Source organism: Dermochelys coriacea, chromosome 6, assembly GCF_009764565.3.
Source record: "Dermochelys coriacea isolate rDerCor1 chromosome 6, rDerCor1.pri.v4, whole genome shotgun sequence".
NCBI classification, from domain to species: domain Eukaryota; kingdom Metazoa; phylum Chordata; order Testudines; family Dermochelyidae; genus Dermochelys; species Dermochelys coriacea.
This window is the reverse complement of record NC_050073.1, coordinates 121,864,132-121,889,343: the sequence shown is the minus strand read 5'-3', so window position 1 is coordinate 121,889,343 and position 25,212 is coordinate 121,864,132. Positions and strand designations below refer to the sequence as shown.

Sequence of the window (25,212 nt, the reverse complement as noted above, 5' to 3'; positions counted from 1 at the left end):
TTGGTATCGTCCATAAACATAAGTCCTCTGGCATTATCTAAATCACTGATGAATATATTGAACAGAACCAGCCCCAGAACTGATCCCTGTGGGATTCCACATGTTATACCCTTCCAGCATGACAACCACTGAGAACTACTCTCTGGGAACAGTTTTCCAACCAGTTCTGCACCAACCTTATAGTAGCTCCATTTAGGTTGCATTTCCCTAGTTTGTTTGAGAAGGTCATGTGAGACAATATCAAAAGCTTTACCAAAGTCAAGATGTATCAATCTACTGCTTTCCCCCCTATCCACAAGGCTTGTTACCCTGTCAAAGGCTGGTTTGACTTTGTTCTTGACAAATCCATACTAACTGTTACTTATCACCTTATCTTCTAGATATTTGCAAACTGATTACTTATTTACTTGATTATCTTTTCAGGTGCAGAAGTTAGGCTGACTGGTCTGTAATTCCCCAGGAATTACAGAAGTTTCTCACCTGCTGAGGGAGATGTGCCAGTCTCATCTCGGCCTCTGGGGAAGAAGCATCTGGCAACCTTTAAGACCTGCTGTGATTGCTGATGCACTGAGATTCATTTGTATAGAACCATTCTTGATTTGACTAGAAGTATCCAACTTGGTATATTGTACTCTAACCACCTTTCTTCTAAAATAGGGTTAAAGGAAAAGTGTAGTCAGAGCAATATACTGTTTTAGGCTTTGTCTACACAAGGTTTCACCAAAAGAAAAGGAGTACTTGTGGCACCTTAGAGACTAACAAATTTATTAGAGCATAAGCTTTCGTGAGCTACAGCTCACTTCATCGGATGCATTTGGTGGAAAAAACAGAGGAGAGATTTATATACACACACACAGAGAACATGAAACAATGGGTTTATCATACACACTGTAAGGAGAGTGATCACTTAAGATAAGCCATCACCAACAGCAGGGGGGGGGGAAGGAGGAAAACCTTTCATGGTGACAAGCAGGTAGGCTAATTCCAGCAGTTAACAAGAATATCAGAGGAACAGTGGGGGGTGGGGTGGGAGGGAGAAATACCATGGGGAAATAGTTTTACTTTGTGTAATGACTCATCCATTCCCAGTCTCTATTCAAGCCTAAGTTAATTGTATCCAGTTTGCAAATTAATTCCAATTCAGCAGTCTCTCGTTGGAGTCTGTTTTTGAAGCTTTTTTGTTGAAGTATAGCCACTCTAAGATCTGTGATCGAGTGACCGGAGAGATTGAAGTGTTCTCCAACTGGTTTTTGAATGTTATAATTCTTGACGTCTGATTTGTGTCCATTCATTCTTTTACGTAGAGACTGTCCAGTTTGGCCAATGTACATGGCAGAGGGGCATTGCTGGCACATGATGGCATATATCACATTGGTAGATGCACAGGTGAACGAGCCTCTGATGGTGTGGCTGATGTGATTAGGCCCTATGATGGTATCCCCTGAATAGATATGTGGACAGAGTTGGCAACGGGCTTTGTTGCAAGGATAGGTTCCTGGGTTAGTGGTTCTGTTGTGTGGTGTGTGGTTGCTGGTGAGTATTTGCTTCAGATTGGGGGGCTGTCTGTAAGCAAGGACTGGTCTGTCTCCCAAGATCTGAGAGAGCGATGGCTCGTCCTTCAGGATAGGTTGTAGATCCTTGATGATGCGTTGGAGGGGTTTTAGTTGGGGGCTGAAGGTGATGGCTAGTGGCGTTCTGTTGTTTTCTTTGTTGGGCCTGTCCTGTAGTAGGTGACTTCTGGGTACTCTTCTGGCTCTGTCAATCTGTTTCTTCACTTCAGCAGGTGGGTACTGTAGTTGTAGGAATGCATGATAGAGATCTTGTAGGTGTTTGTCTCTGTCTGAGGGGTTGGAGCAAATGCGGTTATATCGTAGCGCTTGGCTGTAGACAATGGATCGAGTGGTATGATCTGGATGAAAGCTATAGGCATGTAGGTAGGAATAGCGGTCAGTAGGTTTCCGATATAGGGTGGTGTTTATGTGACCATCGCTTATTAGCACCGTAGTGTCCAGGAAGTGGATCTCTTGTGTGGACTGGTCCAGGCTGAGGTTGATGGTGGGATGGAAATTGTTGAAATCATGGTGGAATTCCTCAAGAGCTTCTTTTCCATGGGTCCAGATGATGAAGATGTCATCAATGTAGCGCAAGTAGAGTAGGGGCATTAGGGAACGAGAGCTGAGGAAGCGTTGTTCTAAGTCAGCCATAAAAATGTTGGCATACTGTGGGGCCATGCGGGTACCCATCGCAGTGCCGCTGATTTGAAGGTATACATTGTCACCAAATGTGAAATAGTTATGGGTCAGGACAAAGTCACAAAGTTCTGCCACCAGGTTAGCCGTGACAGTATCGGGGATACTGTTCCTGACGGCTTGTAGTCCATCTTTGTGTGGAATGTTGGTGTAGAGGGCTTCTACATCCATAGTGGCTAGGATGGTGTTTTTAGGAAGATCACCAATGGACTGTAGTTTCCTCAGGAAATCGGTGGTGTCTCGAAGATAGCTGGGAGTGCTGGTAACGAAGGGCCTGAGGAGGGAGTCTACATAGCCAGACAATCCTGCTGTCAGGGTGCCAATGCCTGAGATGATGGGGCGTCCAGGATTTCCAGGTTTATGGATCTTAACCTGGAAATCCTGGACGCCCCATCATCTCAGGCATTGGCACCCTGACAGCAGGATTGTCTGGCTATGTAGACTCCCTCCTCAGGCCCTTCGTTACCAGCACTCCCAGCTATCTTCGAGACACCACCGATTTCCTGAGGAAACTACAGTCCATTGGTGATCTTCCTAAAAACACCATCCTAGCCACTATGGATGTAGAAGCCCTCTACACCAACATTCCACACAAAGATGGACTACAAGCCGTCAGGAACAGTATCCCCGATACTGTCACGGCTAACCTGGTGGCAGAACTTTGTGACTTTGTCCTGACCCATAACTATTTCACATTTGGTGACAATGTATACCTTCAAATCAGCGGCACTGCGATGGGTACCCGCATGGCCCCACAGTATGCCAACATTTTTATGGCTGACTTAGAACAACGCTTCCTCAGCTCTCGTTCCCTAATGCCCCTACTCTACTTGCGCTACATTGATGACATCTTCATCATCTGGACCCATGGAAAAGAAGCTCTTGAGGAATTCCACCATGATTTCAACAATTTCCATCCCACCATCAACCTCAGCCTGGACCAGTCCACACAAGAGATCCACTTCCTGGACACTACGGTGCTAATAAGCGATGGTCACATAAACACCACCCTATATCGGAAACCTACTGACCGCTATTCCTACCTACATGCCTCTAGCTTTCATCCAGATCATACCACTCGATCCATTGTCTACAGCCAAGCGCTACGATATAACTGCATTTGCTCCAACCCCTCAGACAGAGACAAACACCTACAAGATCTCTATCATGCATTCCTACAACTACAGTACCCACCTGCTGAAGTGAAGAAACAGATTGACAGAGCCAGAAGAGTACCCAGAAGTCACCTACTACAGGACAGGCCCAACAAAGAAAACAACAGAACGCCACTAGCCATCACCTTCAGCCCCCAACTAAAACCCCTCCAACGCATCATCAAGGATCTACAACCTATCCTGAAGGACGAGCCATCGCTCTCTCAGATCTTGGGAGACAGACCAGTCCTTGCTTACAGACAGCCCCCCAATCTGAAGCAAATACTCACCAGCAACCACACACCACACAACAGAACCACTAACCCAGGAACCTATCCTTGCAACAAAGCCCGTTGCCAACTCTGTCCACATATCTATTCAGGGGATACCATCATAGGGCCTAATCACATCAGCCACACCATCAGAGGCTCGTTCACCTGTGCATCTACCAATGTGATATATGCCATCATGTGCCAGCAATGCCCCTCTGCCATGTACATTGGCCAAACTGGACAGTCTCTACGTAAAAGAATGAATGGACACAAATCAGACGTCCAGAATTATAACATCCAAAAACCAGTTGGAGAACACTTCAATCTCTCTGGTCACTCGATCACAGACCTAAGAGTGGCTATACTTCAACAAAAAAGCTTCAAAAACAGACTCCAACGAGAGACTGCTGAATTGGAATTAATTTGCAAACTGGATACAATTAACTTAGGCTTGAATAGAGACTGGGAATGGATGAGTCATTACACAAAGTAAAACTATTTCCCCATGGTATTTCTCCCTCCCACCCCACCCCCCACTGTTCCTCTGATATTCTTGTTAACTGCTGGAATTAGCCTACCTGCTTGTCACCATGAAAGGTTTTCCTCCTTCCCCCCCCTGCTGTTGGTGATGGCTTATCTTAAGTGATCACTCTCCTTACAGTGTGTATGATAAACCCATTGTTTCATGTTCTCTGTGTGTGTGTGTATATAAATCTCTCCTCTGTTTTTTCCACCAAATGCATCCGATGAAGTGAGCTGTAGCTCACGAAAGCTTATGCTCTAATAAATTTGTTAGTCTCTAAGGTGCCACAAGTACTCCTTTTCTTTTTGCGAATACAGACTAACACGGCTGCTACTCTGAAACCTAAGGTTTCACCAGTTTCACTTAACTGGGTTTTTTAAATGGATTTAAATTGATGCAAACCTTTGTGTGATCACTTATAGCAGTATAGCTCAAACTGATTCCTGACTGACTTAAGCTAAACTGAAACAAGCCTGGTTTAAAACAGAAATAAAGTGCATCCATACAGGGATTTGCACTGGTTCAGAATCACACCTTTAGTGCAATTGGTGCAGCTTTCTCCTGTAGACAAACTTAGAGGAACAGAGAGCAGTTGTCCTTTATAGCATCAACCATGAAGTTTAGGTGGCTCCTCCAAGCTACACTGTAGTATGCCCCAGGACTGTACCAAGTGAATTTTTTTTTTCTATTTTACACTCTCTCAAAATGTTGCCTTTAAAACAACTTAAATGGTGGTGTCTGGAAGAAACTATTGAACACAGACAACCCATAGTGAGTTACTGTACTTGTATTTTGTATTTCTGCATTTGTCCAGGGTCACATTTTCACCAACACTGTCAATTTCTGAAGGTAAACAAAAACAGAAGTTTTATCAAAGGAAGGAGTGCAGCACATATATTTGATCACTAATCATTCAAAATTATCTTCAAAAAATAAAAACTGATTTTACTTTACACAATCAAATTCTTCCCCCACCCTTTTACAAAAAGCAGCTGCTTTGTACAAAAGATTTGGTCTCAGCAGGTTATTGATGCAATCATTCTGTAAAGTGAAGAGTTCTTCCAGTGTCTTTTCCCTTTTGGTAGCCTGAAGTGTGAAGGAAACCCGATTTTCCTCTGTTTTATAGAAAACAGAATAAACAATAATTTAAGTCTTTTTCTGAGACATTCACTACATATTTCGTAACAAGTTCCTGAAGTTTTCCAGCTCTTTAACACTAGTTGCAATCCTGTATGCAAGAGAAAGGAGGAAAAAAGTAAGAAATCTAATACACAAAAGGACTTATTTTAAATGTTTTTATATAAACGCAAACAACATTAGAAAGCTGTTCTTGCAGCTAAGGATTTTTGCATGTTTAAAAGGAATTATGGAACAAACAAGTTTTGCTGACTATTTTAAAGCCATATGTAAATTATACATAATCATGGTAACAGAAGTAGACCCTTCATAAATAGAACGTTAGCGAAGGTGTGGTCAAATACAGTTGAAGCCAACTATAAAATTAAAACAGCCATTCAGAAGGGCTGTCTAAACAACTTACAGATAAACTGGTTTGTTTTTTAAAAGTTTCTGAATTGCACACCCCAAGTAATTTTATTGCAAAATGCACTTTGCTATGGGAAGTTTGGCATCAGTGAGAGAACCACCAGGGCAAGTCCCTTGCTTAACTTCCCATATTTTTACAGCAATTATGCTCCTTCATTGTATTCTCTTTTTTCCTTAATAGAGGATACTGACTAGCTGATTTGAAAGTCATTTACAAACATATGATGGAGAAAACAACATTTCAGTTTGTCTTTATGTAGTTAAATGTTTGTTTTACAAAGCACTTCCAGCCCATATAGATGGGAGGATAAAGTGGAATGAAAGCCCCGATTGCTGGATAGAGCTTCAGATTGGAGTTGACTCCTGCACGGTATTTTAGCACATAAAAGGACTTGGGGGGGGAAATCTGTGTCACTAATCAGCTTCCTTTGGAAATATTCACCTGTGGCATGCTCCCAATTTTATACAAGCTGTTTTCTAAAGTACCACTAAATCAGCACATTAAATCACAGTAGCCAGAATTTTTTTTTTTTTTTTTTTTTTTTTTTTTTTTTATAAAAAGGATGGTGGCAGCACTCATTGGTTTATTTTTTGCCTCTCTGCACAAGCTGAAAAATGTCAACCTGCTAAAGAAAGTGCTTAATGTTTTCCAGACCAACTTATCTACCCTGGAGTTTTCCCGCTGCCATGTGCTACCAACTGCCGTTACAGAGGATAAAACTCAGAGGCTTGGTCTGAAATTAATTTAGCTATAAACCAGGACTACAAAACTTTAAAAGCCAGCAACTTGGTGCAAAGAATCTCACAGAAAACCCTTGTGAGCCAACTAAGAACTCCAGACCTGTTAACAGAACAAAGGTACAGCATGTAACCAAAACGGCTTTCGATAACTTCTTTCTTTGAAAGGTTTTTTTTTTCCCCACAGTTACTGCCAAACAAACCTCCCCAGCTCCCAAAGAGCCTGATTGATGGATGCCTGTTAAATAGAACTCTTGCAAATAGATGTTTTAGAAGTAAACTGATACAACTTCGAAGCTTTAAAGGTCAACCTCCACACTAAACAGGCCTAAAAATGGGCACTTTTGTTGGACAATGTGTTCCTAAAACAGATGCATGCAATTTCTTACAGACTTCTGAATTCTTCATATGAGAGCCTTAAGCATTAACTTTTAAATCACAGAAAATGAAACAAAACATTGCTTATTCCTACTTTAAATTATATAAAAACAATCAACTGAAATTTAGAACTGTCATTATCAGGAAGTCTGCTCATATTTTAAAGAGTTAACGCTGCAGTTACTAATCACAGTATACTTTATTTGTATGCACCACCTTACATTTTATTTAGATTGGAAAAAAGCAAAAACACAGAATTTTAAACTAACCTTCCAAAGGCATTAAAGAAGGAGACTACTTCTTGTCTCGTTAGCTGGAATCCATAAGAGGGGCCACTTTCTGGCATGTTTTCTATCAATTTTTGTGAAAAGAGGATCTTCAAAGCTGTACCCAAGCCCTCAATCTGTGTAGTATAAATAAAACAGTAAGTGTGCCATTTGATTAGCAAATTAACTTCATTTCCCATCACTTTATTTGCACAGATTAATACAAACAACAAAGTCATTTCTGAGCCATGATTGAGTGGGTTCATTTATTAGGTATGTATACTGCAGTAGTACCTAGGAGCCCCAGTCATGGACCAGGACCCTTTGCGCTAGGCCAGAGGTAGGCAAAACTATGGGCTTGATTCGGCCCGTCAGGGCTTTGGATCCGGTCTGTGGGATTACCAACCCTGTGACACAGGGACTAAGGCAGGCTCTCTGCAGCCCCATGTCACTCCCAGAAGCAGCTGGCACCACGTCCCTGTCGCCCCGGGGGAAGGGGTGGAGGGCTCTGCACGCTGCCCTCACCTGCAGGCACCCCCCCCCATAGCTCTCATTGGCCAGGAACGGGGAACTACAGCCAACAGGAACTTCAGAGGGAAGGGAAGGGAAGGTGGCGAGGGAAGCATGCAGAGTCCTCTGGCCATCTCACCCTCCCCTAGGGGCTGCAGGAACATGGTGTCGGCCGCTTCCGGGACTGGCCAGGGCAGGCAGGGAGCCCGCCTTAGCCCCACTGTGTGCCGCTGCCACCCCAGAGCCACTCAAGGTAAGCAGCACCAGGCCAGAGCCTGCACCCCAACCCCCTGCCCTGAGCCTCCTCCCACACTGCACCCCCCTCCCACACCCCAAGCCCTACATTCATGGGCCTGCATGCAATTTCCCCACCCCAATGTGGCTCTCAGGCCAAAAAAAGTTTGCCCACCCCTGTGCTAGACACTAAAAATGGAACAAATTGCTTATTGGACTTACTTGCAACTTTCCCCAAAGGCGACATTTTAAACACCCAACGCAGTCCATAATTCTAGAAATATTCCTAAAATGGAGTTTAAATTCCTCCTTTAAAAAAAAAAAGTAGGACTTTTAAATACAGAACATCATTGTTACATGGTTATTAAGAGATTTAAAAATCACATGTTTAGTTAGTGCCTAAAGAAATGCTTTCAGATATTGGGGGCTCTATCAGGCAGGCTGTACCCTACATTTACCAGACACGTGTTATGGTGCATCTTAGCTTTCTACATTATCAGACATGCTAAGAAAACTAGTGAATGTTTACTCCAATTGGATATTTCTGGTCTAATAACTTAAGCACATCAATGTCTTACAATATCATATTCAGTCTGATAACCCAATGTGAGAAGTACTTTATTCTGTCAGCAAGTAGTTTCAGGAAGGGGGACACAAGGTGAACAATTACCTTTAATTTAGCAGCTTCCTTTTTATTTCCAGCAAAAAATGAGTTTTCATCGAAGTGCAAAGGGAAAGACCTGAAGCAAGAACAAACAGTGAAATTTCCAAAAATCCTTAAGTGACAGGAGCTTACATCCTGTTTAAGTGATTTAGGCACTTTGGCTCCTAAGTCTCATTGAAAGTCAAAGGCAATTAGACAGCTAAGTCACTTAGGAGCCCAAATTCCATTTTCAAAAGTCATTTGGGCTCCGAATCTCTACTTTACAGTATCATTTAAATCTATTGCATGCACATAAAAATTCTCTAATTTTTATAATAAAAAATGAGTTATCCATGTCTCAGTCACAAACAATAGGTGACCGGGCATGGGAAACTGACGAACTATAGCATCTCCCTCTGAGGCCGAGGGCCAGATTCTAATTTTAGTTAACTGACATGCCCCATACATCCAAAGTTAGAGTCTTGCCCTATATCCAAGACCATCGCTTTTTAGATGTTTAAAGTTATTTTGGACTGCAGTGTAAAGCTAGTACTAGAGTTCCGCAGATCAGTCAGATAGAAAGTAAGTTTTAGAAGTGACAACTAAACAAACAGTTATTAAACTCAAAAAGAACAGGAGTACCTGTGGCACCTTAGAGACTAACAAATTTATTAGAGCATAAGCTTTTGTGGGCTACAGCCCACTTCATTGGATGCACAGAATGGAACATATAGTAAGAGATAGATATATCTATCCATAGATATACATCTCTCTCTCTCACACACACACAAAAGTTGGAAGTTACCACAGAAACTCAGAGGCTAATATCAACAGGAGAAAAAAACTTTTGTAGTGATAATCAAGATGGCCCATTTAGACAGTTGACAAGGTGGTGTGGGGATACTTAAGGAAATAGATTCAATATGTGCAATGACCCAGCCACCCCCAGTCTCCACCCAAACCCAAGTCAATGGCATCCAGCCTGCACACCAATTCAAGCTCAGCAGTTTCTCGCTGGAGTCTGTGTTTAAAGCTCCTCTGCTGCAAAATTGCCACCCACAAATCTTTTGCTGAGTGGCCAGAGAAGCTGAAGTGCCCTCCCACCGGTCCTCGAATGTTATGATTCCCAATGTCAGACCTGTGTCCACTCTTTTGCGTAGAGACTGTCCGGTTTGGCCAATGTACATGGCAGAGGAGCATTGCTGGCACATGATATATATCACATTGGTCGATGTGCAGGTGAACGAGCCCCTGACTGTGTGACCAATGCGACTAGGTCCCACGATAGTGCCATCTGAATAAATATGTGGACAGAGTTGGCATTGGGCCCTGTTGCAAGGATAGGTTCCTGGGCCAGCGTTTTTGTTGTGTAGTTGCTGGTGAGTTTTTGCTTCAGGCTGTGGGGCTGTCTGTAAGCGAGGACCGGTCTGTCTCCCAAGATCTGTGAGAGTGAGGGACCATTTTTCAGGATAGGTTGTAAATCTCTGATGATGCGTTGGAGAGGTTTTAGTTGTGGGCTGAAGGTGATGGCTAGTGGCGTTCTGTTATTTTCTTTGTTGGGCCTGTCCTGCAGTAGGTGACCTCTGGGTACTCCTTGGGCTCTACCAATCTGTTTTTTCACTTCAGCAGGTGGGTAGTGTAGTTTTAAGAATCTTTGATGGACACCTGAGGGGTCTCTGTCTCTGTCTGAGGGACTGGAGCAAACGCAGCTGTATCTCAGAGCCTGGCTGTAGACAATGGATTGTGTGGTGTAGTCTGGATGAAAGCTGGAGGCATGTAGGTAAGCATAGCAGTCAACAGGTTTCCAGTATAGGGTGGTGTTTATGTGGCCATCACTTATTAGCACAGTAGTGTCCAGGAAATGGACCACTTGTGTGGATTGGTCCAGGCTGAGGTTGATGGTGGGATGGAAATTGTTGAAATCATGGTGGAATTCCTCAAGGGCTTCTTTTCCATGGGTCCAGATGATGAAGATGTTCATATTCCAACTTATTCGTGTGTGTGTGTGTGTGTGTGTGTGTGTGTGTGTGTGTGTGTTCCATTCTATGCATCTGACGAAGTGGGCTGTAGCCCATGAAAGCTTATGCTCTAATAAATTTTTTAGTCTCAAGTGCCACAAGTATTCCTGTTCTTTTTGCGGATACAGACTAACACAGCTGCTGCTCTGAAACCTGTCATTATTAAACTCAGTTCTGCGAGAGCTTAAAGACAACCTAAACAATTAAACAGTAGGGTTAGTACCTGGTTTGACCGTTTGAATTCAGATACTGGGGGAAAGCCACTTAGCCTCTCTGTGCCCCAGTTCTCCATGTACAATGGGGATAACACACTGCCTGTCCCACCAGGGTGTTGTGAAGTTAAATACATTACAAGAATGTGAAGCGCTTTGAGATCTGATGAAAAGCTCTATGTGAGAGCTATGTATTATCACTACTCAGAGTACACTGGAATAATAATAATAATTAAGATAATTAGCTGATTCATACCATCCCACTACAGAAAAAATCTTATTTTCTAAAACGTTTTAAGAAGGAGAATATAAGATTGATAGCTGTGCACTATTCCCTTTCCACCATTATTTACTTGGTTAGGTGAAGGATTTCCAGCAGTTGGTTTTTAGTTTCTGTGTCTCTGTTTTTATTCCCCGTGAACAACTGTAATCCTGGGCGCTCAAAGAATGGCAGAACTTTCGACACTGCCCGTAATTCAATTAGGTAGAGGAAATACATGTTCTTGAGCCTCTTGGAACCTTCTCCTTGAGTAAGGACTTCATCAAATCTGTGCTGAAACTCAGTAATGTTGTGTCCCCATGTTGTCCCCAACCACTTATCTGAGAAAGGAGAAAAATGGAAAGGGCAGCTTTAAAAATTGGGCAGTAAACTTCTTTCCCACTATGCCATGCATGTGGTTAAAGTTAATGTTTAGAATTTAATGTTTACAACACTCAGGCCTGGTCCACACACAAAGTTGCACTAGCTTTCTATACGGATTTAAAACCTAACTTGCTATAAAACCCTGTGTGGACATTCTTAAATCATCTTACTGGCTTATATTGGTAAATTTACAGGTACAACCTAAATCTAAGTTAACCAGTTTTAAACTGATCTATGCACGTCTAAACCAATGCAACCCCCTTGGTAATTAAATCTGTTTTAAAAACAAACTTTAGTTAAGGCTGGTGTAACTTGCATGAACATGAGCCCTTAGCAGTATTCAATCCACTGATCTTAGTTCAGCATACATTGATTGATGCCCCAATTTCCTTTGTCTCTTCATTCCTACCCTCAAAAACCATTAATTCATTGCAAAATTCAGAGAGGCATCTTTGTTACAGGATGATTTCCTGTGCAGGAAGACAGACGGGGAAAACAGCTTCAAGAATTAATGCTGGACCTAGCTGCAGGCACCCCCGGATGAAATAAGTAGTGTCAGTGCACTGAGTGGTGTTGTGCTGCCTTTTTAACTAGACGTGCAGCAAATAAAAAGTGATTTGTCCAAATGAGGATTAGTGAAAATATTTTTAGTGTTCAAGCTCCTAAAAAAACAAAGTTTGTAAACAAGAGAGAAACTACATACACACTTAAGAGATGTAACCACTATCTGGTGGCTAACTGACGCACAGTGTGGGATAAAGACACACTGTTGGTGCAAGTTACAGAGACTTAACCAGAGAGTCTGTTAAACAAGAACTGCTGTACTAAGAAGTCTTAAAGATTCCGGTAATGTGTGCAGTTGTCTGTCTGTACAAGCAGTGTGTTACAATTCTTGGCCAATTCTGAGGAGTGAGAGGTCATTTGAATCATGCTACTGGACCAAAATTTTCAAAGTTGGGTGTCTAGATTCAGGAATCTAGTCTCTATTTAGGTACCTCAAGAGAAACAGTGTACATGTCCTGGGAAAAGTTAGAGTCTTGGAAAAGCTTAACTGAAGAGATCAGAATGTCTGAGAAATTGCTGCTAAACTTACTGTAATTGAGCAAAGCACAAAGGGTTAACCAGATTGCCGGGTAATGCTGGATCAGAGGTGGAAAGTTACTCCAAAATGAGCTGTGAGAAGAATCTGGAGGAGCACAAGGGGCAAAGGCCAGCCATTTTCAAACCAGAGTGCCTAAAGTGAGCCACATTCCAGCAGTTCAGTACAAGGTGAGGAATGCTGGCAGCTCCATTCAGTAGCAATGAGATATGTGGATGCTCAGCACTTCTGAGCATGTGCCGGTTTTGATTCAGGTGCCCAAATTTGGATTCAGGAGCCTAAATTTATGGTTGGAATTTTTGGCTTTGGTTTCCAATTAAATTTTTAAAAAATTAAGACTTCTAAAGGCATTTGGATAATTGTATAGCCAACCTCGTGCATCTTTCTTCCACACCCAGCTGTCATCCGGGTATAAGAGAAGAATGAGAAGAACGAAGGGAGAAGAGAAGGAGAGCAAAGCTGGACCCAAACCCTGCTAAAATGGGCTACCAGCTAGCATTTTACTAAGCAGTGGAAGTCAATTCCCATCTGAGCAGACTGCAGAAGCAGCATGGCTCTTAGCGAAATAAGGCAGAAAGTCACACTCACCTTGCAAGAGGTACCTGGCGCTCAAATGGATGTTGATGCTTGCATGTAGGCCAGAAATGAGTTTGTAGAAAGCTCTCTTCTCTACACAGAGGCCTGAAAGGAAAACGAGTCAAAATGTAAAATAATAAAGTGGATGTTTGAATTTCCTTCCCTTGGTGTTACCAGAGATTTAATTTAACCACAGTTTGCTTTGGCAATTAATGCCCTGCTCCCCCCACCACCACAGAAAGTCCATTTTGTATTACTCACAAAAAACAAAACAAACCATTACCTTCCAGCCAAGTGTAAAAGGAATTCCCTGGAAATGAAGAAACAAACAGTCATGAGAGCTTTGACAAGGAAAATTTTGCATATTCACCAAAATAAATCGCCTAAAACACAGTACAAATTTGTTCAATGCTGTTCTCAGAGCACACAAAACAATTAGGAAAAAGTTACATGGATTCTCTTAGCCTGTATCTCCATTCCTATTAGGTAATTCTTGTCATAACATCAGTCGGTTTTGGTGTCACAGTAGGATTGGTGTACAGGTTAAGATGATGATCTGCCAATCAGAACATCACAGCCAGACTTCTGAACCAATCCATGCAGAGCTGCAAAGACTTTGAGATTGCACAGGCAGAAAAATTTGCCCACACCAATTTGATTGCAGGATTGGGGCCTAGCTGTGTTTTGCAGGTTTTTCCAAGAGAGAACACAGAAAACCCCACTGAAAGAGCCTCCCAGCTGACTGGCACCAATGTCAGACTCGACATTTGCTAACAGCTAAAGACAGAATACTGACACTGTAGCAAAGCAAAGTCTAGAGTCTTTTCCACCCATATCAGCAGGAGCTGGGAGCACTGCACTGCAGAATATGCAACCCCAGGGGAAGTGGTGGACAACAGCTTGCATCCCTTTTTGGGAGGGGAAGAGGGAACAAACGGTTTTTATTGTTGATAGAAGACACAACATTATAACAGAAATAAAAACCAATACAAAGGTCAGTGTGATCTACAGCCATCTCATAAACCGGGACTTTGTATTTGCTCACTGCTGCGTGATGGAAGAAAATGCAGAGAAAGAACCCAAGCAGAGAGAAACAAGCCACAGGGAACAAAGGACGGAGAACAGGCAGAGCACGTGCACAGGGCTCAGTCCTGAAAGGCACTAAATACTCCTACGATGTATACAGCGCCCTCAGCTTTGAAGGTAATAAGAATAGAGGACATTTTGGCATCTCACAGGAGTGAGCCCTTGACAGCGTGAGATAGGTGCCAGCTGCTTTTGACTTTCAGTGATGCTGGGTGTTTAGGTTCCTGTAAAAAGCCCCAGTCTTATGGCATTGCTTCACGTAAACACAGCTCCCTCTGCCACAAATGAACTAGCATTAACAGAGTTACAAAACACACCACCGCCACACCAAAACAAACAAGCCCCGTCCAGGTCTTATGGGATGGGGTTTTGAAAAGCACCGGGGGGCTTGTCTACACAGCCAAAAAACAAACAAACCAGACCCAAGGCAGCAAGTCTCTGAGCCTGGGTCAACTCCCTCGGGCTCAGGCTGCGGAGTGAAGAATACCTATGCCTACGTCCAGGCTCTCGCTGGAGCCCAGGCTCTGAAATCCGGCAAGGGGGAAGAGTCCCAGAGTCTGGGCTCCAGCCCGAGCAGCTAACCTGCTATTTTTAGCCCCACAGTGCAAGCCCTCAGCTGATCCAGAAACCTGTGCACCTAAAACCCTTTGGCTCTTTTGAAAACCCCACCCAAAGGCTGTTAGCCTCAAGTATGGGGCATGTTCTCTTTAGGAGTCGCAGAGATTCCTAGATTCCAAGGCCAGAAAGGACCATTGAAAACATCTAGTCTGATCTCCTGTATAACCACAAGTCAGAGAACTCCCCCCGCCGCCAATAATTCCTACAGCAAATCTTTTAGAAAAAAATCCAATCTTAATTTAAAAATGGTCAGTAGTGCAGAATCCACCAGGACTCTTAAATTAGTTGTTCCCATGGTTAATTATTCTCAGAGTTAAAAGTTTACACCTTATTTCCAGTCTGATTTTGTGTAGCTTCAACTTCCATTGGATTGTGTTATACCTTTTTTCTGCTAGGTTGAAGAGCCTGTTATTATAGCTTTGTTCCCCATGTAGGAACTTAGAGTGGTCCAGTCACCCCTTAACTTTCTCTTTGTTAACCTAAGCAGATTGTAGCTGTAAAGCTAAATAGATCCACGCAAGAGAAGCTGAACATAGGAAGATTTCAAAACTATTCCCACTTTTGCTTGCCTTGCTGACTATGCTAACTCTTCAGATTGTGGAAGAGGCAGAGGCAAAAGTTCTGTATCTATTTTTTTTTTTTCCTGACCACAACAGAAATCAACACAAGTCACTCACCATCATCATCTCCTGGGGGGAAAAAAACAAAAACACAAAAATTACATCACTAGAATTAATTCCAAAGTGCAAAGACTATCCGGATATGGTTGTTAAATCGGCTCAGACAAGAGAATAAATAGTGTTCGCAGTGTTTTTAAAAGCATTGTATACGTACACGTTAGATTATCTCAAGCTGGTGCAGTAAAGGTACGAGATGAGCAGAGTGCTTTGAAAGACTCTGACTAGCATGGAAGTAACTGCTACAAGGTATTAAGATCACTCCCCAGGGCTTTGGGGAAAGAAAAATCATCAAGGGATTAGTAAACACAGGACTGGAAGGTAGGTGATCTGCTTTCCTCTTTCCAACTCTGCCACAGACTTCCCACATGACTTGGGTAAATTATTTAGGGACCTATCCAAAGCTCATTCACGGCTAAGGGAAAACTCACATTGACCTTAACGGGTCAATCTTTGTGTACCTCACTGCAAAATGGGGATTTTTCCCACTTACTTTCTCACGTGGACAAGACAAAGCTCAAGTTACATACTGTACAATGAGATCATCAGAAGGCAGCACTCTTATTTTATTTTCCTTTGTCTATTTTGTCCAGCTACATTGCTCTTTGAGCATACTCTCATTTTCTTCATGTGTTAATCAAAGAATGAATTGCAGGAGCCTTCGCGGACAGAATTCAGATTCTTTTAAATCAAGTGACAAGTGGAAAACCCAGTCCACAGACTTTTCTTTTGCTAACTCCTATGGTTAAAATTAGCTGTCAACACAGATGCCTGGACTGCTGCAATTGGACAAATGTTTTTTCAGGCTTTCATACATAAGAGCTAGCATGAACAACGGCGTTAGATTTCAAATGAAGAGGAGAGAGGCAGCGTGGTCTAGTGAATAGGGTATTAGACTGGGTGTCAGAACCCTGGTTCTATTCCCAACTCTGCAACTGAGTGGCTGTGTCTCCTGGGTCACTTCACCTCTCTCGGACTCTCTTCTCCTTACCACCCTTGTCCATCTTGACTATTTAGATCATAACCCCTAGGGCAGGGTCCATCTCTTACTAGATGTTTGTAAAGAGGCTAATACAACGGAGGCCTACTTTCATAGGGACATTCTTAAATGCCCTTAGCATCTTCAAGTATAAAAAGTGAGTGCCCATACACCAATCCTGTTCCCAGTCAACGTTAAAGCTCACGTTGATTTCAATGGTGCTGACTCAGACTGTTTTTCCTGGGCTGTTACACAACAAAACATCATCCCTCCGCAATTTCCTTTACGGTACATACGCAGTTCTAGGCTTGATCTAAACCATTTTTCTTTTTAATTCAGAGATCCAGCATAAATAGCTTTTATCATTAAGACCACCAAAACTCATGGGCTGCCAAATAGCTTAGTGGGATGAATAAATGACTCACCTTTGCCAGAAGCCAAGGGAGTTAAAGGTCTTTTTATGGTCCGAGGCCTAAAAGACAAAATAATTTAAATATGTAATATCACTATGTATGGAACAGTCACTTGGCTCTGCAAAAACGTTTTACAAGTTCATGAAAGTCAAACAACACAGACTGGCGTTGAACTGTTTCCTCTGCCCGTACAGATTTCAAAGGTGGTGGCTACACACACGCGCACACACACACAAAATTGTGCCCCATTTGGATTTTCTTTATGCATTACCAAAAAAAAAAAAGTCCTTTTGTTACATTCTGATGTGCCCCACACCAGCAATCCCAGAACACAAAGAAATCAAAGCAAGACACACAGGCCAGCTGTCAATCGGCACATATAATAACCATGAACCGGTTAAGTCAGCAACAGTCTGAACAAAACAAAAAAACAGTCCAAAGAACAAGGTATGTAGCAGCAGGCTTTGAGTAACCCCACACACACCCAACGCTACTCACATCCAGGAGCAGGAACTAGAACACTGAATTCAGGAAGCAATAAGCAGGAAGGCAAAATCCCTCCCTCCCCCACACAGTTTCTTTCTCTTCTCCCCAGAAGGTCAGCAGTACCTTGCCAGAAGCACCAGGTGATTCTGTAGGTTATACCTCAGCTTCAGCTCAACTTCCCCAACTGGCCACATGACATCGTCACAAACAGAAAGGAGTGTCCTCCTCCCTCTCTGTTCCCCTGTCAGTAGGCAGGATGTATCTCGCTGGTTAACGACACATTCTCCATGTGATAAATGCACTCGCCACAGTCCGTACCCTGCAACCCACAAGATCATGCCACGAGTATCAAAAACGCTTCCAGACCCTTGCCTAACATACACCACGTGTCCAGGATAGAATGCATGGATTAGTGCATAGATACACTTTCTGAAACTCACATATTTCCTAGTCACATCGGCTTCGAGGATGGCAAAGAGGTGGGATGAACCTTTTCTGTCAGCATAGACAAGTTGGTCCTCATAAGTCAGCTGAAGAGATGATAGAAAGGGGTTTGTACAGTACATGCATGAGGTATACTCCAAATATCCTATAAACCATGACTCAAAAGTATGCGAGCTACACGCTTCTTCAGAGTCCAATGCAGTCTCTCCACTATCCCATTTCCTTGGGGATGGTAGACAGCAAATTTATAATGTACTGTACCAATCCTCGCCAGAAAGCCTTCAAACTCTCGAGACAGTGTCCCATGATCTGAAACAAGGCTCCCTGATAAGCCAAACATTGCAAATTAAGTGCGTAGGCAAGAAATGAGCTCCTTTGAGGTGCCTTATGAATTTATGAATGCAAAGGGATAATGTCAGTAATATTCCATAACCGTCAACACCGTGTAGCCTCACAGTGCAACTGAGGGGCCAATAATATCCACTGCAATTCTCTGCCATGGTCTGTCTATGACTGTTTGTTTCAGAGGGGCTGGAGGAGCAGCCATTCTATGCATTGTGCATGCTGAGCCTGCCTTCATCTGATGCTCTATGTAAGAGTGCAGCCCTGACCCCCCAGCATCAATATGCATTTGTTCCTTCATTTGTAACTCCCAAATGTCCTTCAGAGGCCACATCTAGGATTATTTGTCGCAACGCTGCTAGGACAATCACCCGGGCTTCTCTGCATAAGATATGTTGAGTAGCATGTATTCACCATGAGCTCGGAACAAATTTTGTAGAATGCAGACAAAGTTCTTTTAAGGACCCGGTCCATCCAATCCGCCTGTACAACATGTACCATCTTGCACAGTTTAGCATCAGTCTGCCCTAAGTCAATGGGTAGATCTTTCAATAAAAAGCATCTGGTGTACTTTGCTGTTTCTGCACACAAGGGCACCATCACAGCAGAATTTCTCAAATAAGCATCAGCAAGCAAATGACGTCTTCCTTTGATATGCACCAAATTCAAGCCATACTGCTGCAACTGAAGAAACCATTGCTGAATGTGAAGCTGCAGCAGGTCAATGACTTTATGATAGAGGCCCAAAGAGGCAAATGATCAGTTTCTAATGTAAACTGTCTCCCTACTAAGTGGACTTTGAAGTGTACAATAGCAAAAACCATGCCAAGAATTCTCGCTCCCATCTAGGAATATTTTGTTTCCATTGGGATGAGGATATGGGAGGCAAATATAACCAGCCATCCCTCGTGGAGCAGAACTAGGCCCAGTCCCCAATTGCATGCATCAGACTGAATCACTACCGACTTCTTTGGATCAAAACATGCATATGATTGGATGTGACAGAGGGCTTGACTCAGAGTTTCAAAAGCCTGTTATGCCTCTTCAGTCCAAACCAACTGGATCTGGGTTAAACCCCACAGTGTCTTGACAAAGGTACTAAAAACGGGACAGAACATGACCACCTATGTTTCAAGATAGGCCAAGGATCAAACTTAAACTGCTACCATCTGTGAGTAATGGTAGCAAAGCAACAGCTTGTAGCCATTCAGGTGCCAGTTTCACACCATTGGCCAACAGCGATCGCCCTAGAAAATCTACACCATCTTTTGCAAAACTGCACTTGGCCGCATTCAACTTTATGCCAACTTGTTGGAGTTGCTTCAGCCCTGGTCCAGAACAGCATTACACTCAGGAGGACTCTTAGCAACTATGAGAATGCATGTTGATATTTGGATGGCAATCTAGATATTAGCAAGGAGGTGAGAGACCAGTCTCTGAAATACCTCAGGAGCAGAGACTTACCCAAAAGGGAGTTGTTGATAGCTGTACCTCCCAAATGACATGCTGAAAGTTAGTAGCAACTGCAAACTTTCAGCCACAGGTATTTGCTAATAACCAGATCAGTTATCCAACACAGAGAAAATCCAGGATTTACTCAGTAGGTCACCTCTTTGAAGGTTGGCAATTGAAACTGCTCATGTTTCTTAGAATCATAGAATATCAGGGTTGGAAGGGAGCTCAGGAGGTCATCTAGTCCAACCCCCTGCTCAGAGCAGGACCAATCCCCAACTAAATCATCCCAGCCAGGGCTTTGTCAAGCCTGACTTTAAAAACTTGTAAGGAAGGAGATTCCACCACCTCCCTAGGTAACACATTCCAGTGCTTCACCACCCTCCTAGTGAAAAAGTTTTTCCTAATATCCAACCTAAACCTCCCCCACCGCAACTTGAGACCATTACTCCTTGTTCTGTCATCTCCTACCACTGAGAACAGTCTAGATCCATCCTCTTTGGAACCCCCTTTCAGGTAGTTGAAAGCAGCTATCAAATCCCCCCTCATTCTTCTCTTCCACAGACTAAACAATCCCAGTTCCCTCAGCCACTCCTCATAAAAGTCATGTGTTCCAGTCCCCTAATCATTTTTGTTGCCCTCCGCTGGACTCTTTCCAATTTTTCCAAATCCTTCTTGTAGTGTGGGGCCCAAAACGGGACACACTACTCCAGATGAGGCCTCACCAATGTTGAATAGAGGGGAACGATCACGTCCCTTGATCTGCTGGCAATGCCCCTACTTATACATCCCAAAATGCCATTGGCCTTCTTGGCAACAACAGCACACTGTTGACTCATATCCAGCTTCTCGTCCACTGTAATCCCTAGGTCCTTTTCTGCAGAACTGCTGCCGAGCCATTCGGTTCCTAGTCTGTAGCGGTGCATGGGATTCTTCCGTCCTAAGTGCAGGACTCTGCACTTGTCGTTGTTGAACCTCATCAGATTTCTTTTGGCCCAATCCTCTAATTTGTCTAGGGCCCTCTGTAATCTATCCCTATCCTCCAGCGTATCTACCTCTCCTCCCAGTTTAGTGGTCATCTGCAAACTTGCTGAGGGTGCAATCCACACCATCCTCCAGATCATTTATGAAGATATTGAACAAAACCGGCCCCAGGACCGACCCTTGGGGCACTCCACTTGATACTGGCTGCCAACTAGACATGGAGACATTAATCACTACCCGTTGAGCCCGACAATCTAGCCAACTTTCTATCCACCTTATAGTCCATTCATCCAGCCCATACTTCTTTAACTTGCTGGCAAGAATACTGTGGGAGACCGTGTCAAAAAGCTTTGCGAAAGTCAAGGAACAACACGTCCACTGCTTTCCCCTCATCCACAGAGCCAGTCATCTCATCATAGAAGGCAATCAGATTAGTCAGGCATGACTTGCCCTTGGTGAATCCATGCTGACTGTTCCTGATCACTTTCGTCTCCTCTAAGTGCTTCAGAATTGATTCCTTGAGGACCTGCTCCATGATTTTTCCAGGGACTGAAGTGAGGCTGACTGGCCTGTAGGTCCCAGGATCCTCCTCCTTCCCTTTTTTTTTTTTTTTTTTTTTAAAAAGATGGGCATGACATTAGCCTTTTTCCAGTCATCCGGGACTTCCCCCGATCGCCATGAGTTTTCAAAGATAATGGCCAATAGCTCTGCAATCACATCCGCCAACTCCTTTAGCACTCTCGGATGCAGCGCATCCAGCCCCATGGACTTGTGCTCGTCCAGCTTTTCTAAATAGTCCTGAACCACTTCTTTCTCCACAGAGGGCTGGTCACCTCCTCCCCATGCTGTGCTGCCCAGTGCAGCAGTCTGGGAGCTGACCTTGTTCATGAAGACAGAGGCAAAAAAAGCATTGAGTACATTAGCTTTTTCCACATCCTCTGTCACTAGGTTGCCTCCCTCATTCAGTAAGGGGCCCACATTTTCCGTTACTTTCTTCTTGTTGCTAACGTACCTGAAGAAACTCTTCTTGTTACTCTTAACATCTCGTGCTAGCTGCAACTCCAGGTGTGATTTGGCCTTCCTGATTTCACTCCTGCATGCCCCAGCAATATTTTTATACTCTTCCCTGGTCATTTGTCCAATCCTCCACTTCTTGTAAGCTTCTTTTTTGTGTTTAAGATCAGCAAGGATTTCACTGTTAAGCCAAGCTGGTCGCCTGCCATATTTACTATTCTTTCTACACATCGGGATGGCTTATCCCTGTAACCGCAATAAGGATTCTTTAAAATACAGCCAACTCTCCTGGACTCCTTTCCCCCTCATGTTATTCTCCCAGGGGATCCTGCCCATCAGTTCCCTGAGGGAGTCAAAGTCTGCTTTTCTGAAGTCCAGGGTCCGTATTCTGCTCCTCTCCTTTCTTCCCTGTGTCAGGATCCTGAACTCAACCATCTCATGATCACTGCCTCCCAGGTTCCCATCCACTTTTGCTCCCCCTACTAATTCTTCCGAGTTTGTGAGCAGCAGGTCAAGAAGAGCTCTGCCCCTAGTTGGTTCCTCCAGCACTTGCACCAGGAAATTGTCCCCTACACTTTCCAAAAACTTCCTGGATTGTCTGTGCACTGCTGTATTGCTCTTCCAGCAGGTATCAGGGTGATTGAAGTCTCCCATGAGAACCAGGGCCTGCGATCTAGTAACTTCCGTGAGTTGCCGGAAGAAAGCCTCGTCCACCTCATCCCCCTGGTCCAGTGGTCTATAGCAGACTCCCAGCACGACATCACCCTTGTTGCTCACACTTCTAAACTTAATCCAGACTCTCAGGTTTTTCTGCAGTTTCATACTTGAGCTCTGAGCAGTCATACTGCTCCCTTACATACAATGCAACTCCCCCACCTTTTCTGCCCTGCTTGTCTTTCCTGAACAGTTTATATCCATCCATGACAGTACTCCAGTCATGTGAGTTATCCCACCAAGTCTCTGTTATTTCAATCACATCATAATTCCTTGACTGTGCCAGGACTTCCAGTTCTCCCTGCTTGTTTCCCAGGCTTCTTGCATTTGTGTATAGGCACTTGAGATAACTTGCTGATCGTCCCTCTTTCTCAGTATGAGGCAAGAGCTCTGCCCTCTCACGCGCTCCTGCTTCCTCCCAGTATATCCCACTTCCCTCAGGGCTTTGGCCTCCTTCCCCCGGTGAACCTAGTTTAAAGCCCTCCTCACTAGGTTAGCCAGCTTGCTTGCGAAGATGCTCTTCCCACTCTTCATTAGGTGGAGCCCGTCTCTGCCTAGCACTCCTCCTTCTTTAACAAGTTTCACATACTTATTAAGTGCCCTAAAATCTGTGCACAGTCAAATGTCACCATTCTTTTTGTATACGATCACCTTGGGAGGGGGGGCTCTATTTCCATAGGCCCTTCCACCTCCCGCATGATACCGTTATCTTCTATGCGCTGCCGTTCTGCTTGGATCTTGTCCACAAATGCAGGAGGTACATGACATGGAAATGATGCAAAGGGCTTGGCATTTGAATCCAGCTGCAGAGAGTACACATATCCCATTGAGAGAACATCACCACCATTAAATAAATCATGTTGTCTCTGAATGGTACATTGGGTATCCCCTTCTATTCTAGCCAATATAACACCACCAAGGTGTCCTGTGCAAATTTCATGCAGAATACCAAGCTGTAAATACAGATCACAGGACAACAATGGAACGGCATTCGCAGCAGTGCTTTTATCAATATAAAACTTTGCAGGACAGGCTATGCCTTTGTAGAACACACAGCTCCACCCACTGTCTGTTAAGCATACAAATTCCAAGCTTTTATCACCACTGTAGTCCGACAAATGGCCAGATTATGAACTAAGCCAGAGAGAAGAAAACATTACCATCTTCACCATGCACTTCAGCAGTGAACCATTAATGTCTACAATAAGGGATACCCGCTCCAGCACCTTGCCACAGGAGAAGACTATATCAAAGGAAACATCAAGATCCCTGGTAAAGGCGGTCTCCTGCAGCTCCACATGTACAGTATGTACCACAGGCCTCCCGTCATTGTGAACCAGTGTACCATGGCACACTAACTGAAAGTGTCCTTCCTTCCCACAAGCCCAGCACTTAGCAGTTCTAGCCAAGCAAGCAGGGAAACTGGCCAAGAGACCCGCACTACCACAGCAGAAACAGTGAGGAGCCGGAAACTTTCATGGCCGAGACCTGGGTGTGGGAGTAGGTAGCGTGTAGGACTCTGAGCGACGGAAATAGAAGGTACAGCTGACAGTTTAAGTGTAGACTCAAGGGTTACTGTGAAAGTGTAGACTCAAGGGTAGCAGCAGTCGGAGACTGCAACTGTAGCATCAAAAGCTAAGAGTTCTAGCATCTTTGGCCAAAAACCATTCACCCAGGAGATCATTGGCTACATCAATCATAACATCCCCAAATTCACAATCCCGGGCCACCTGCTGCAAACAACATACACACTCACGTATGGTTTCATTGGGCTGCTGGCAAAGAGCTTGAAAAAACATTTTCCTCTTTAGCAGAACAGAATCCCCAGTCCCAATATACTCACTGAGGTGCTGCACAGCCACATCAAAAAAGGACTTGGGCTCCAGGAGTACATCATAAATATCAATGCCATCACGGCACTAAGCAGTTCTGCAGCACGGGCAATCTAGCCACATCGGAGTGTTGCAGGGTCTGCACATAGTTCCAAAACTTCCAAACAGAGTATCACCAGTTAACAGGTGAAGAATGTGTAGGCAGTATGGGCTGCAGAATAGAAGCACTTGTGGCCATAAAGTTACACTCCTATATACCACAGAGCAGCAATCCCAAATCACAGGGAAATCTAAGCAAGATACACAGGTAGGTGGTAAATCAGGACATGTAATAACCATGGATCAGTTAAATGAGCAACATTCTGAACAAAACGTAACAATCCAAATGGAAGGTATGTAGCAGCAAGCCCTGAGTAACTTCACATATCCAATGCTATGTGTGTGCGTGCGCACACACTCACACTAAAACTGGAATACTGACTTCAGAACACAGGAAGCTAACAGGAACAGCATGCAATAAGCAGGATGGCAACATAAACATGCACACACAAACACACCTTTGAAAAACCAGGAATGTTTGCTGGAGGACTCAGACATGCCTACAGGGCTCTCTCAGCCTTCCACTAGAAGGGAGGGGTGACTAATCTTCAATAAAAGTCATTACCTCCCCACTGAACAAGTCCAATAAACACAGATTTAATTACTCTGGGGATGAGTCACCGCTGTAGTTAATAGTGATGCAACACCACTGAAAAGATTGCCCCAAATCTTATCAGAGTTTCAATGATCCCCAGATATTCCCTACTCTGTAGCAATCCATCTTCCAGCAGATGCAGCTTGGGCAAGGCTCCTTTAAGACCCATCAGTACCACCCAGTGAGTCAACCAGGATTAGTGGAGAGCAATCGAAGAAATCCTGTTCTTCTGCAGCTGAAGATCCTGTCTGTGCAGGGTTCTTAGCCAGCCTGGGACCAAGGGGTGATGCTCAGATCCTACCATATGGCATTGTAGCAGCTGCCATGCCTTTAATCAGCAACAATATTGATTGTTGTGACCAGCAAAAAGAAAGCTAAAAATAGTATACACAAATCCTGAAGACAACTGCCTGTCTA

General features: G+C 43.8%; 1 protein-coding gene across 6 annotated transcripts in view; it reads right to left on the bottom strand.

Annotated features, from left to right (window-relative positions):
- The window catches only part of ERO1A (endoplasmic reticulum oxidoreductase 1 alpha), a 43,428-nt gene that overhangs the window by 998 nt on the left and 17,218 nt on the right, over positions 1-25,212 (bottom strand). For 4 of the 6 annotated variants that reach the window (XM_038407385.2, XM_043516290.1, XM_043516291.1 and 1 more), the window contains exons 8-16: positions 16,846-16,892; positions 15,442-15,453; positions 13,344-13,370; positions 13,073-13,165; positions 11,096-11,342; positions 8,540-8,609; positions 8,092-8,178; positions 7,129-7,262; positions 5,065-5,426 (exon numbers count right to left, since the gene is read on the bottom strand). In XM_038407385.2, the coding sequence (XP_038263313.1) occupies positions 5,369-5,426; positions 7,129-7,262; positions 8,092-8,178; positions 8,540-8,609; positions 11,096-11,342; positions 13,073-13,165; positions 13,344-13,370; positions 15,442-15,453; positions 16,846-16,892 (775 nt within the window). In that variant the 3' untranslated portion in view covers positions 5,065-5,368. Of the gene's footprint in view, positions 1-5,064; positions 5,427-7,128; positions 7,263-8,091; positions 8,179-8,539; positions 8,610-11,095; positions 11,343-13,072; positions 13,166-13,343; positions 13,371-15,441; positions 15,454-16,845; positions 16,893-25,212 lie in introns of those variants that run through there. The other 2 variants (XM_043516286.1, XM_043516288.1) reach the window with 2 other exon arrangements.